Source organism: Populus nigra, chromosome 2, assembly GCF_951802175.1.
Source record: "Populus nigra chromosome 2, ddPopNigr1.1, whole genome shotgun sequence".
NCBI classification, from domain to species: Eukaryota; Viridiplantae; Streptophyta; class Magnoliopsida; order Malpighiales; family Salicaceae; genus Populus; species Populus nigra.
Genome location: NC_084853.1, coordinates 44,409,205 through 44,422,613, shown reverse-complemented (window position 1 = coordinate 44,422,613; position 13,409 = coordinate 44,409,205). Strand labels below are relative to the sequence as shown.

Genomic DNA, 13,409 nt, shown 5'->3' with positions numbered 1-13,409 from the left:
TCATCTGTATATATATATATATATATATATATATATATATATTGGTACTTTGGTTTTTTTGCTTTGTTATTTGATTTTTTATTTATATTTATTTGATTTTATCATTCATCATTTGATTAATTTGTAATTGATTTTTATGGTTTATTTTGTTTTGCTTTTTATTGAGTTATTGTGATCTCAAATAAACGTCTGTCATTTTATTGGCGCTTGATTTTTCAAACGTTTATTTTTGCTGTTGTTTTCCCTGCAGTTTAAGTTAATTTTAGACTTATTATGTCGATTAAGTCATGTCGAGTTAAGACTCGCACGATTTAATTTTATTCTCTGCTGAAAAACATATTAGCAATGTCCATTCTTTATTTTGCATTAAAAAAAATAATATAGTCTTCAACATAATACAGATCAACAATTTAGTTATTAGAAAAAATCAAAACTCTTCATGAAGTTCACGTGTATCTACTCTCATATTATACTACTCATCACAACAATGTAGACCTATAGTTACTGAATTATATTGCTCATTCATCATTTAATCTTTTAACTCGGTTTTATGAGTTGGATGGTTTTTTCACCATGACTTAAATATCCTTTGTTGACTGTACAGGGTTATAATAGTAATTTTGTTTTAAATGCAAAGCAAAATTACTCATTTAACCCTATAATAAAATAATATGATGCCTAGTCCTTAATGACATTTTTGTATTTTTATTTTTTATAGAATGATATAATTACTTTAATATCCTTAAATACAAAATCAATTAAACTCTTACCCAAGGTTTTGTTTTGTCATTTTTCTTTTTTTTTTTGTTGTAAATTTCAAAGGTTCTAAAAGGTATTATTGTGAATTATATTTATTAAATATAATTTTAAAAAAATTATTGGCGGGTGTGGACAACCCCCGTATTATTTTAACAGCGCGCAGGGGGTCATCTAACTATCAAACATTGTATCATGGGGAAACATCTGGAAAGTCTCAATGTTTCCGACCCAACGAGGTGGCGCGTGTGCCACCATTCATGGTGGTTTAACGCTGACGACCATTTATTTCCCTTTTCTTCTCTCTTCAACACCTAGATTTTTATGCCAACACCTTCAAAATTTGAGAATAACCCTTTAATTTCGATGGTTCTTCATATGTGATCTTTTTTTCTTTTTTGTTATGATTTTTTTATTTATTTTGAATAATCGATAAAATTAGTGTTTTTTCAATTTCACTTCTCTTGATTCTTTTTTATCTTTCAAGGTCCTCATTTTTTTTACTTCTATTTTTTGTTTTGAGTCATTTTTTAAATTGATTTTGTTTTGCTATTTAACCCTTCTTAGCTGTTTTTTTCTATTAAATTTAATCTATGTTCTTTTGATTGCTATTTTTTTTTCTTGACAAGTTTTTATTTGTGATCATTTTTTAACTTTGTCTTGTTTTATGATTTCATCATCTTTTGTTTTTTTCTCTAATGAATTTAATTCGTGTTCTTTTGATTGTTGAGTTTTTCTCCTTGATAGTTTTTTTAAAATATATTTTTAAATTTACTCATAATAAACTTCTTGATTGGACCCAGATGCAGGGTTTCATGGTTTGCGAGCTTTATAATATTTGACCACGTTTAAAAAGTTTGTCCGGGTTCACTTGTTTTTAACAGATGTTTTTCAATTTCACTCGTTATGGTTTTTTAATCTTTAAAAGTTGGTATTTATTCTTTTAATTGCTATTTATTTTATATAGGATTACTTATTTTATTTTTTCATTAAATTACATCCTCCTTGTTTTTTTTCTATTAATTTTTTTTGTATTTTTTTGTTGCTTTTGCTAGTTTTTTTATTAATATTTTATTTTTTCCGATCTCATCCTTCAAAAATAAATTGGTTAAAAATTATACTTCTTTGTTAAATATGAGTCAAAGATTTAAAAAGATACGCCTTTTAAAGATTAGATTAAGTTTAAAAGGTTTTTTAAGTTTGCCATGTTTTTTTTAGCTAGTTTTTTTTTTATTAATATTTTAATATATTTTTAAGATGGTTGAACTCATATTCATAATTTAACAAGTTGCAGGTTTTTTTAAATTAGATCAGGTCAAGAAGGTTCGTCTGAGTTTGCTTGGTCCCCCGTTTTGAAACCGATGTTTATTATTTTTTTAAAAAAATTTATCTTTTTTTTTTCCAATTAAGTTAACATTAGGTTGTTTGATAATCCGAAATGGGCTAAAGTGTGATTTTTTTTAATTGTTTTTTTTTGTTATTTTTTTTAATATTATTTAAATTATCATTTGAATTGATGAATTAGAACTTGAATTTTTTTAACCTATCATTTTTTTTTAATAAAAAATTATTTAACCTGTGATAAATTGCGGGTAATATATCTAGTGTGGGCTAAAATCCAAAGGCTCTGTGAAATGCAAGATGTTATACGCATAAATTGGTCACATGGGTTGATCCATTTAATCACTAATCGGACAAAAACAGATCGAAGTCCATCAATCGAATCTCAAACTCGTGATTTTATTGAATTAAAAAAATGGAATTTACAGGTTAAAACAGAAAAAGAAAGAAAGAAACAACCTGTCATTCAGAAGAGGTGTGTATTAGACGACATGGTACAAACAACCCTTCGGGAATCCATCCAAAGGGTTCTTGTCATCAAAGATCTGTCCGCCTTAAAATAGAATACGTTCAACTACTGTAGTGTTTTTTGTCGCACTAGTAATTATTTTTTATTTATAAATATATTAAAATAATATATTTTTTTAAAATTTATTTATTAATATTAACATACTAGAACAATATAAACAAATAAAAAATTATTTTTTTTAAAAAAAACACAATAACACCGTGAAAACAATCCAACCTTAATCACTAATAAGTGGTGCTGACTGTGACTGCTAACTATTGTCGCTTCGTGCCCTATTGAATGCTTGCTTGGCATCAAAAACCTCGCATTCTCATCAAGCTTCTCTGTATACACAGCTATTCATCACTGTACTTTATTGGCCGTAGAACTACTCTTTTTTTTTTTTGGGTAAACTTAGAAACCTTGATTAAAAGACTGTTTATTTATTGATTAGGTGTTTTTGAATGATTTTGATTTTATAAAAATAAAAAAATTATTTTAATATATTTTTAATTAAAAAATCCTTTTAAAAAATATCTTTTATATTATAACAAACATACCTTAAATTAAATCTTCCACTTCTCATTGAATTTGGAATCACATCCTTTAGTCAAGTTTAGTTAGTAGAACTGTTAACTACTTCAAATGAAGCTGAAGTAATGGATTAGACACTGTTTGAAAATATGGTGTAAACTGTGTTTTTTAAAAATTTATTTTATTTTATTAAAAATTAAATATTTTTATGTATTTTGAATTGTTTTGATACGCTGATTTTAAAAATAATTTTTAAAAAATAAAAAAATATGATTTTAATGCATATCAGCACGAAAAACACTTTTAAAAATAATCATAGCCACATTCTTAAATATACTGATAAAATCTCTGTATATAACAGGAGAAATTAACTAGATTCATGGGGTTTTTTTTACATAGAAAAATATAAATTATTTGAGTTTCATGTGACTCCTTGATAGAGTTGTTAATTAAAAAATAAAAAAAATGTAGTCTATGATTGAGAATTTAGTAAAATACTTGATACTCAAAGGAGATGAAAAATATACCAGGAACAGGGTACCTAATCAATATATTTCTACAGACTGGGATTTCTTAATATTTTTGTTACAGCACAGGAATTTTTAGGGTTAGACCAGATTAGTACTAATTATTATTTAAGAAGGCAAGCACATTCTTTAAGATCATCATATCACCCCCTAGGCAGTCGGCCCCCGACAAGCGTGGGCTGTAAGACTTGTGGTAGTAAAATAAATAAAACAGAGAACAGGTGGTGGGATGCACATGACCTCACTGTATCACTGTCCTGTTAGATTCCTTTCACTAAGCCACACAAGTCAAAAACTACCCTCGAGATTACCCAAGTACCCTTCACCTTATCGTCTTACAAATAAAAAAATCCTGGTCATAGTAGCAGAATGAAGCTACCCTTTTGGTGCTTTGGTCTTTGAGCAACAAAAAAGCTGACGAAAAGAGAAGATGTCCTTTGTAAAAGTCAAAACCTCTCGAAGGTAAAAACTCCACAAACCGACACTGTGACCGCTCTTGGGCTTAGCATGCTTTATCTACAACAACAAAAGCACGAGGAAGCTTTGAAAACCTCCGAAAATCAACCACAACTTTAGGGTGTGCTTAGGTGTAGCCGTAGCTTTTGAGATTGTGTTTTTTTTTATAAATAAAAATATGTATTTAATTAATACTATTGTAAAATAAATCGATTTTCTTATAAAAAAACAAGTTAATTTAATTTATATAAATAATTATTTATTAAACTCGTAATAAAAGTTGAAAATTATTTAACTATTCCAATGCTTTTTCTCTATGATTAGAAAAAACAAAAACCATTACAATACCAAATAATCTTTTAATTTACCACTTTAGGGTGTTTGGAGCTGTGGTTAGATAATATTTAAAAAAAAACTTGTTTTTTTTTTTAATTTTAAATTATTATTTTTAAATTGTTTTAATATATTAAAGTCAAAATTAAAACAAAAACTTTTAGGGCGATTTAGATTTTAGACTTGTGGACCCCTGCCACCATGGTTAATTCCATTTGATTAAAAACATACTGATTGTAGCTTAGCTATAGCTTCACAAGATCATTCACCCACGCTTATTAATTATCGCGTGAATCACACTCCCCCTACTTCAAAGTTCAAACATTCATTCATAATAAATGTTCTTCCATGTATGAGCTGAAGTCCTATATTTAGAACAAAAACCTCTAATTCAACCGAAGAATCTCCAAACTCAAATGTCTCACCCGTAAATAAATATTTATTATTTTTTTATATTAAGACATTAAAATAAAAAATATTAATTTAATTTTTTTATATCAAATATACTTTTTTTTTAAATAATAATTTCAAAAACAATACCAGATACCAGACCTCCTCAATCTCCTTTTTCTTTTAAAAAGGCACAGTATCCAATTCACTAAAAATCCACTCACATGCTTCCTAGATTAAACCATGACAACCCACCCGAAAAAGGACACGTGTAATTAAAATAAAAAGAAACTGGCTGTTCAGCACTCCTTCCTCACACATCCATGTTACCCAACACTTCTCCTTATCCTGAAAAAAAAAACCCTTCATCTTCTCTAACAAATAACAAACCAGTGAAGAAGAAAGAAATACTGCTAGGAAGTAGTAACAGACAGACTACATAGTCATACACTACTCTTATGAAAACCTTAACCGAAGACTAAACCTTCATTTCCTCTCTATCTACAACAATGCCATCTCGCCACCTCCGATCTCTATCTCCACCCCCACCCCCACCCCTCCACCACCACCACCACCACCACCTCCTCTTAGCTCCGCTCCTTGCTGGAGCGCTAACACTCTTTCTAATTTTTATTGTTATACTTGTAATCTTGCTCTATCGCAAAATCACGCGCAACCGTACAGCTCCGATAACTAAATCCCCAAATCACCACCACCAACAATGCCGCTGCTACTCTTACTCCCTTCTCCGCCGTGCAACCTCCTCATTCTCACCCTCTAACCGCCTCGGCCACGGCGGGTTCGGATCAGTCTACAAAGCTACACTTCCTAACACTAATCAACATTTAGCTGTTAAATTAATGGATCAAAACGGTTCACTTCAAGGCGAGAGAGAGTTCCATAACGAACTCTCTATTGCTTCTTGCTTGGATTCTCCTAACATTGTTTCTCTCCTTGGTTACTCGTGTTCGCGAAAGAAGAAATTAATTTTAGTCTATGAGTTAATGGAGAATAGGAGCTTACAGGAGGCTTTGTTTGATAGGAAATGTGAAGAGTTAATGAACTGGAAGGTTAGGTTTGATTTAGTTATTGGTGTAGCGAAAGGACTTGAGTATTTGCATCATTCTTGTAACCCTCCCGTGATTCATGGGGACATTAAGCCTAGTAATATCTTGCTTGATTCGTTTTTTAATGCGAAAATTGGGGATTTTGGACTAGCAAGATTGAAGATTGAAGAGAGTAATGGTGTCGTGGAGAAGAAAGAGGGTTTGGGAGAGGAAAATGGGTCGATTTTGGAGGAGACAGAGAGTGTGGGGAGTGGGTGTGGAGAGAGTGGGATTATTGCTGTTGGTGGGGTTGAGAGGTCGCCAGAGAGTTTTGGTGGTAGGGTCTTGGATTCGGATGCGTCACCAGAGATGGTTTCTCCGGAAGTTGGGGTGGATAAAGGGAGTGTATCGGAGGCGGGGTTTGATAAGATGAGCGTTGATAGTGGGAGAGATTTGATTGGTGGAGGGAAGAAAGGTGGGTCGAGGAGGGATTGGTGGTGGAAACAGGATAATGGAGGTGGATCGGAGTCGGGGAGGGTGAAGGATTATGTGATGGAGTGGATTGGAAGTGAGATTAATAAGGAGAGGAGACCTAAGCAAGAATGGAATGTTGTGTCTCCAGGTTCGAGTGATCATAAGTTGTTAAGCACGGAAAGTTTGAAGATTGAGCCAAAGAAGCATAAGAAGCGACTGGAATGGTGGGCTTCTTTGGATGAGGGAAGAATGAAGAAGGAGAAGAATAGGAAGCCTAGAGAGTGGTGGAAGGAAGAGTTTTGTGAGGAGCTTACCAAGAAAAAGAAGAGAGCACTTAGTTCGAGTAATAGTGGAGATTTATGGTGGCAAAAGGATGATGATTTGGTACAAGAGAGGAAGAAGAAGAGGAAGAGTAAGGGCAGTATTGATTGGTGGTTGGATGGGTTTAGTGGTGAATTCAGAAATGGGAGAAGAAATAGCCAGGATTGGGCTAGTGGAGAGATCCCCAAGAGTGGTGGTATTAGCAGCACGCCTAGCATGAGAGGAACGGTGTGTTATATCGCTCCTGAATATGGTGGCGGCGGCCTGTTATCAGAGAAGTGTGATGTCTATAGTTTTGGTGTTCTGCTCCTTGTGGTGGTTTCTGGGAGAAGACCACTGCAAGTAACTGCCTCGCCGATGTCAGAATTTGAGAGGGCTAATCTAATATCCTGGGCTAGGCAACTTGCATACAATGGGAAGCTATTGGATCTTGTCGATCCTTCAATACTTTCATTGGATAAGGATCAGGCATTGCTTTGCATTACAATTGGTCTACTCTGTTTGCAGAGATCGCCTAGCAAACGGCCTACCATGAAAGAGATTGTGGGGATGCTCTCTGGGGAGGCAGAGCCACCCCACTTGCCATTTGAATTCTCTCCGTCACCGCCGTCCAATTTTCCATTTAAGTCTCCAAGGAAGGCCCGGTGAGTTTTACTGGATTTAAGACATCGTTGTAATTCAACTGTACAGTGTGTACCGTTGCAGCTCTTGTAGGTCATTTATCATGTTTTGTAGAAACTGTCTGCTGAGATTGAAATGAATATACATCTTGTTCATAAACCCAGGCTTGCTACCTTGTTAGTGTTTTGTATGGGCCTCCACCTTGTGTTTCCACGTTTTTACTCACCGGAGAGTTCTGATTTTTAGGCACAACCACATTGACCTTTGCTCCCACAAGTTGTTGAGTTTTAGGAATCCCAGGATTAACGGTTCTATAAAGATACAGGCAGTGATGGAGAGATATCATCAACTTTACAAATGGTGATCCCACCATATAACAATTACTACATGTTTGCCAGGTGCCAAGGAGTGCAGTTTTTGCTTTTTTTATGACTTTTGGACCTAAAGGGACCTGGAAGACAATACCCTTTTTCGTTATCTGCTACCTTTCCAAAGCTCTCTCATTAGTGAGCATGAAATTCAGTTCAGGGAGACAGATGTTGGCCCGGTCTAATTCTCTTGCAAAATCATTTTGCAGCCGCATTGTAATCACTGTGGTGCCTGTATTGGCAACGCGCGTAGTGAATATACTACGCCAGCTTGCGTAAACAGTAAGGCATGGGCAGAAAACACACTTGCATTCTGTGTTTTTCCAATCCTTTAGTTTCAAATACAAAGTCAATGATGTTGATTAAAACACTTGTGAGGGAATTGAACTAAAGTTTGGCCAATGGGAATTGGACTATACATGGACTCAAAGAATGACACGAGCTTACAGAGGCCCTCCATCTTCGTGCTTGCTATTTTAAGATGTTACTAGTGCATTGGCATGTGTTTTGCCGGAGGGAGGACTGATTTTTTTTTAAAATGTAAAAACAATATTAAGAGAATGAAATTTTTTATATATATAGTATTATTATTAAATGAGCTAATTTTAAAATCTTTCAATTTAATTTTTTTTTATTCAACTCAAGTTTTTAATTAAATCATGTAGGAGTTAGTTTAACTTAAATTGATTGATTTTATAAGTCTAAATGTAACCTTGATGATCAATAAAAATATAATTTAATTTTTAAAAAAATTTAAGATGATAATTTTTTTTAATATTGAGACAATGATAAATAGGATCGACCTCGATCCTCTCGCAACCTGAGTCATGGATTCTATTAGGTTTAGTAATTTTTTTATAATTTTTTTTGTTTAATTATAAGATAAAAATAAATGTTTGCAGAATTAAGTACATTCTTAAAAATAAACATTTATTTGAGACAATTATCCATATAAAAAGAAAATAAAAATCAATATTGCAATCTATTTCCCAACTAATCTAATATTAAATGATGAAATTAAAAATGAATAAATTAAGAACAATTAAAAGACCGCAAAAAAAAAACATATCTTATCGGCGAGTAAACTCATCAAACTTGTGAATTGAGTTATGAACCCCGTTTAGAAAAAAATAGACTATAAAAAAGAGAAAGAGAAAAAAAAAACCTTACCAAACCCATAAACTGGAGCAACTAGTCAACCTGAGTTACATTGATAAATTTATAAATCATAATAAAATAAAAGAAAAATAAAAAAATAAATAATTTTTAAAAAATCATTATAATAAAAAAAACCTGTGTTCAAGCAACATTAAAAAAAAAAAACAATATAGAGAATATAGCAATCCACACTATCTTACAAGGAAAGATAATGCGGTCTCCCTGCTAGTTTTTTATTTATTAATAATAATAATAATAAATAAATTGCCACTATTGATTGAGCGAACGACCTCCAAGGCTTTGGCCTGGAGTGCCAGCTGACATGGTTTTCCCTGTGAAATACTGTAAATGTTTCCCAAGTTTTGTCAAAAGCCCTGTCTGTGACTAGTTAGTAATTTCGTACTTCTGTCGTTGGGGAGACACCAATACCCCTTTATCTAAACAATGCTGGACGTTTCCTTGTTGGTTCTTTGACTTACACTTTATGTTGTTGAATACAGAATCATCTAATTTGCGATTGCATTTTGCTCTGTATTGAATAAATTCACGGCGAGTTCTTCCCTAAAGTCCGGTAGATTGCTGGTGCGTTGAAGCTCCCTCCTCCATGCAAGTAAAGTGTTGGCCAACTATATTAAAATCTTGCCAAAAATCCCCGTCTTTTGAAAATACTAAAACCGTGAGGCTAAATTACTGTCCTCACATTCATAAAAAAAGAAAAATAATGTTTTTTTGGCTTTGGGGCGCTCTCTGATGAGCTTGGCATGTGAACATCAAACCCTAGGGTTCCCCTTTGCTTACCGAGTTTGGACTGCATGCCTCTGATATCCACATGGTTACTGTATTTGGCAGCAAGTACAGAGGACGCTGTGGCTTCTATCTAGCTAAAATCCATGCATACACAGCCAACCAAAGCACTATTGCAGAGGCCCGAGGGCTAGCAGTCGAGCCCTTAGCAGAGCTGAAATACTTGGCTATAAATTTTAGAGGCTTCAGGAAAATTTCATTTTATTGCGCACAGGAATTGCTGCTGCAAATATCTCAAGTTCCCCCCGACATGGTCTGATTTCTGGATGAGGTCATGCTTTGACACCACGCATGTCACAGTTTGACGTTGAGCTGTATTTATTCCGAATCTTGGTGGTGATAATTTCTTTCATATTTATACTCAACAAACCTGCAATCAATTTCCAAACAAGCATGCAGATGGCTGGTTGGTATTCTTAAGAGCCTGGAGGACCATTTAGACTCGTGGAGTTAAGACCTGGGCCGTCATTTTAGGAGGCAGAGTTACGGGTTCCTACCTATTCCTAGCTAGCACACGGTGGTACCGCTGGTTGGTCAGTGGCTCATGCCCTGATATTAATGACCACAGCTGTGGACGGTGGTCCCCATTTCAGTCAAAGTAATTGTTCATTCTCATTAATGGCTGCAGTTGAGTTGACTGAGGATAATGAGCAGGGTCCAGAGATGTGGGCCATTTTGATCCATGATGGGCTGTTTGTGCCATGACCTAGAGACTTTCCTACCTTGATTTAGATCTACTTCGACGTTTACTCTCGGCCCACGCACGGGAAGGAGGGGCACGAATAATTAATGCTTTTGTTGAACTTAGCTATCTTAATTCTCGTGTCATTGGGTAATAATATCTTCAGATTTTGGGTTTGACTTTTTTTTTTAACAAGAAAATTATGACCCATTACATAAACAGGTCTGATATCAGCTCATTTTTTTTCTTATATTTTGTTAATAACAGAAAAATTCACCTTTTCGTTTAAATGATTTTGTTCCCTATTTTCAGTATTGGATAAAATCAAATTAACCATTAATAATTGCACTTAGACCCCGTTAACAAACGTGTTAAATAAAGTTTTGATTTTGTTTTTAGAAAAATGTTATCATTTATTTTAAGATGAATATATTTTTCAGAAATTGTAAAAAAAAATTAAAAAATATCATATTTTTTTATTAATTATATCAAATTTGACCCTTAATCTTTTTATTGTTATATATTTTATCTTGAATTCTTTTTTTATTTTCAATTTCATTACTTGAAATTTAATTTTTATATCAACTTAGTTCTCATTATTTTTATTTTACTTGAAATAATTTGTGATTTTTTTTTAATTTTATCATCTTTCAACTCTTTTATTTGTAAGATTTAGTTCGTGTTATTTTGATTACTATTTATTTTATCTGAAATAATTTATGAAGTTAATTTTTTTTAATTTTTTATCTATCAGATTTGATTTCTATTGTTTTAATTATTTGAAATAATTTTTAAAATTAGATTTTGTTTTTAATTTCATCGTCCCTTAATTTTTTTACTTATCAAATTTGGTTTATATTCTTTTAATATATTTGAAAAAAAAATCTAACTTATTTTTTATGGTATAATAAAATATTAAAAAGTATTTTCCAATTAAATTTTCATAATATTTTTAAACATAAATAAATAATCTATTTTCCAGAAAATCACTTAATAAAAAAACTATTTTTAACCATGGCATTAGCTTTTATGTTTGTTGATTTAGGGTGTCCTTATTCACTCGACCACGCCATAAAAGGTAAGCCCAGCCAGGTTTACTCTAGCCGAAGCCGACGTCACCATCCTACTGCGATAGAGTTCAAGATTGTGTAGCCAAAGCCCATGTGGTGGCGCGCCTTGCATTTCGAGGGACCGCAAGTGGATATTACTGTGTACTTCCCATGAAGTTCCTTCTGTTGCAACTTGCAACGCAATTCGAACTTAATACTTTCGGTTTATTTTTGTATTTTAAAAATATTTTTAAAAAAATTTAATTTAATTTAATTATTTTATTTTAAATTAATATATTTTTGGTGATATAGATCATTTTGATGCGCTAATATCAAAAATAATTATTTAAAAATAAAAAAAATATTATTTTAATATATTTATAAGTAAAAAGTAATTTAAAAAATAATCGATAATAATAAAAAATTATTATTATGGAAAATATAAATAAAATATTTTCAAATGATATGGTATTTGTCTCTATCTACAATTTGCACATTAATGTTTTTGAGAATTTGCTATTAAATACACTAGGTCAAAATGTAGTGCTTCTATTTGAAATCATCGAGACAGGAGTCTTGATTTTAATTCAAGCGAAAATTAGCATGAAGATTGATATATTAATTCCAAAAAAAAAAAAAAAAACACAACCAAGCCATGGAATAACCTCTCTCTCTCTCTCTCTCTCTCTCTCTCTCTCTCTATATATATATATATATATATATATATATATGATTTTAAAATAACGTCGGAGTAATTAAGGATAGACCCATGATTGAGTAGAACCTTAAGAACGTTATATATCCAACTACCAGTATATATTAGGTGATTTTCTCTTATTTAACAAAATTCACTTAATTAATTACTTATCTTAGCATCCCATGTCATTAATTGATTGTCAATATTCATCCTTTTGCTGCTGGGAAATCTATCAAACAATCTAGCTTTATTGTAGTAATCATCAAAAGAAATAAGATTCTCTTTATCTACCAACTTAATCGTTGAAAAATCTTTTTGAAACTCCATATATATTTATAATGTGACGAGAGTGATTTTCATTACAAACAAACAAACAAAAACCATTAAAAACATAAATCTAATGTTTTTTTTCAGAAAAAATAAAAATAAATGATAGCGATGCCAAATTTATTATCTAAAATCAGAGATATCAAAGAAAAAATTATTTACAAAAATAAGATCAAAGCCCGATATTTACAATCCATAAGAATTCTACGTCCATTTTCGCAAATGGCTTCTCCTGTTTCAAGGAATAGCGTCAATATTTTTATAAAATTAATGAAATATTTTATTTTTAGAGATTAAATTTAATATTTTTGTAAAATCGATAGAATATTCTATTTTAGGTATTAATACTTATGTAATAATTAGATTTCTAGTGGTGAATTCAGTTCATCTAATTGATTTGAATAATGGGATAGGCTGAAGTGATATCACCAACGAAAGAGCCATGCTGGTTTCTGCTCCGAGTGATTGGTTTGGTTAATAGAAAAAAAAGGAACTTCAATTAAATCGAGTACTGTAGTCTAGTGGGTGCGTTGGTTTTGATGAGCTCAATGGAACTTCAATTATCATGGCTTCGCACGCCATCATGAAAAGTGAGTGTTAGGTCTTGTTCCTGGGATTTCTTTACCATCTTCATCATGACTCTCTTGAAGATGCAAGAAAATTATCAAGTGACTTTGAGTTCATGAGAGTGAGAGGAGATATTTATGCTTTACTGCAAGAGAGAGCGAAATACAAAAACAATTTCAATTATAAGGTTGATTTTGATATGCAAATGAAGTGTTTGATGAAATGCTGTTATAAAAGTTTTAATTCTTGACAAAGTTGTGTAGAAAGTGATATTTATAGGTTTAATGACAAGGTTATAATATTTATATTGCAAAGGTTTTTTAGTCAATAAATAAAATACAACAATAATAATTTTATAAGCAATTTAATATTTAATATTTTTATTTAGAGAATGTAAAATATTATAAAATTATTAAAATTCAAGATATAAAATATAATTTAGATAAAGCA

General features: G+C 31.8%; 1 protein-coding gene across 1 annotated transcript; it reads left to right on the top strand.

Moving 5' to 3' along the window:
* Positions 1-5,160: 5,160 nt before the first annotated feature.
* Positions 5,161-7,466, top strand: LOC133681494 (receptor-like serine/threonine-protein kinase At2g45590). Its single transcript, XM_062104542.1, has one exon. It carries the CDS (start codon positions 5,355-5,357, stop codon positions 7,332-7,334), a length of 1,980 nt encoding a protein of 659 aa, XP_061960526.1. The 5' UTR covers positions 5,161-5,354; the 3' UTR covers positions 7,335-7,466.
* Positions 7,467-13,409: the final 5,943 nt, after the last annotated feature.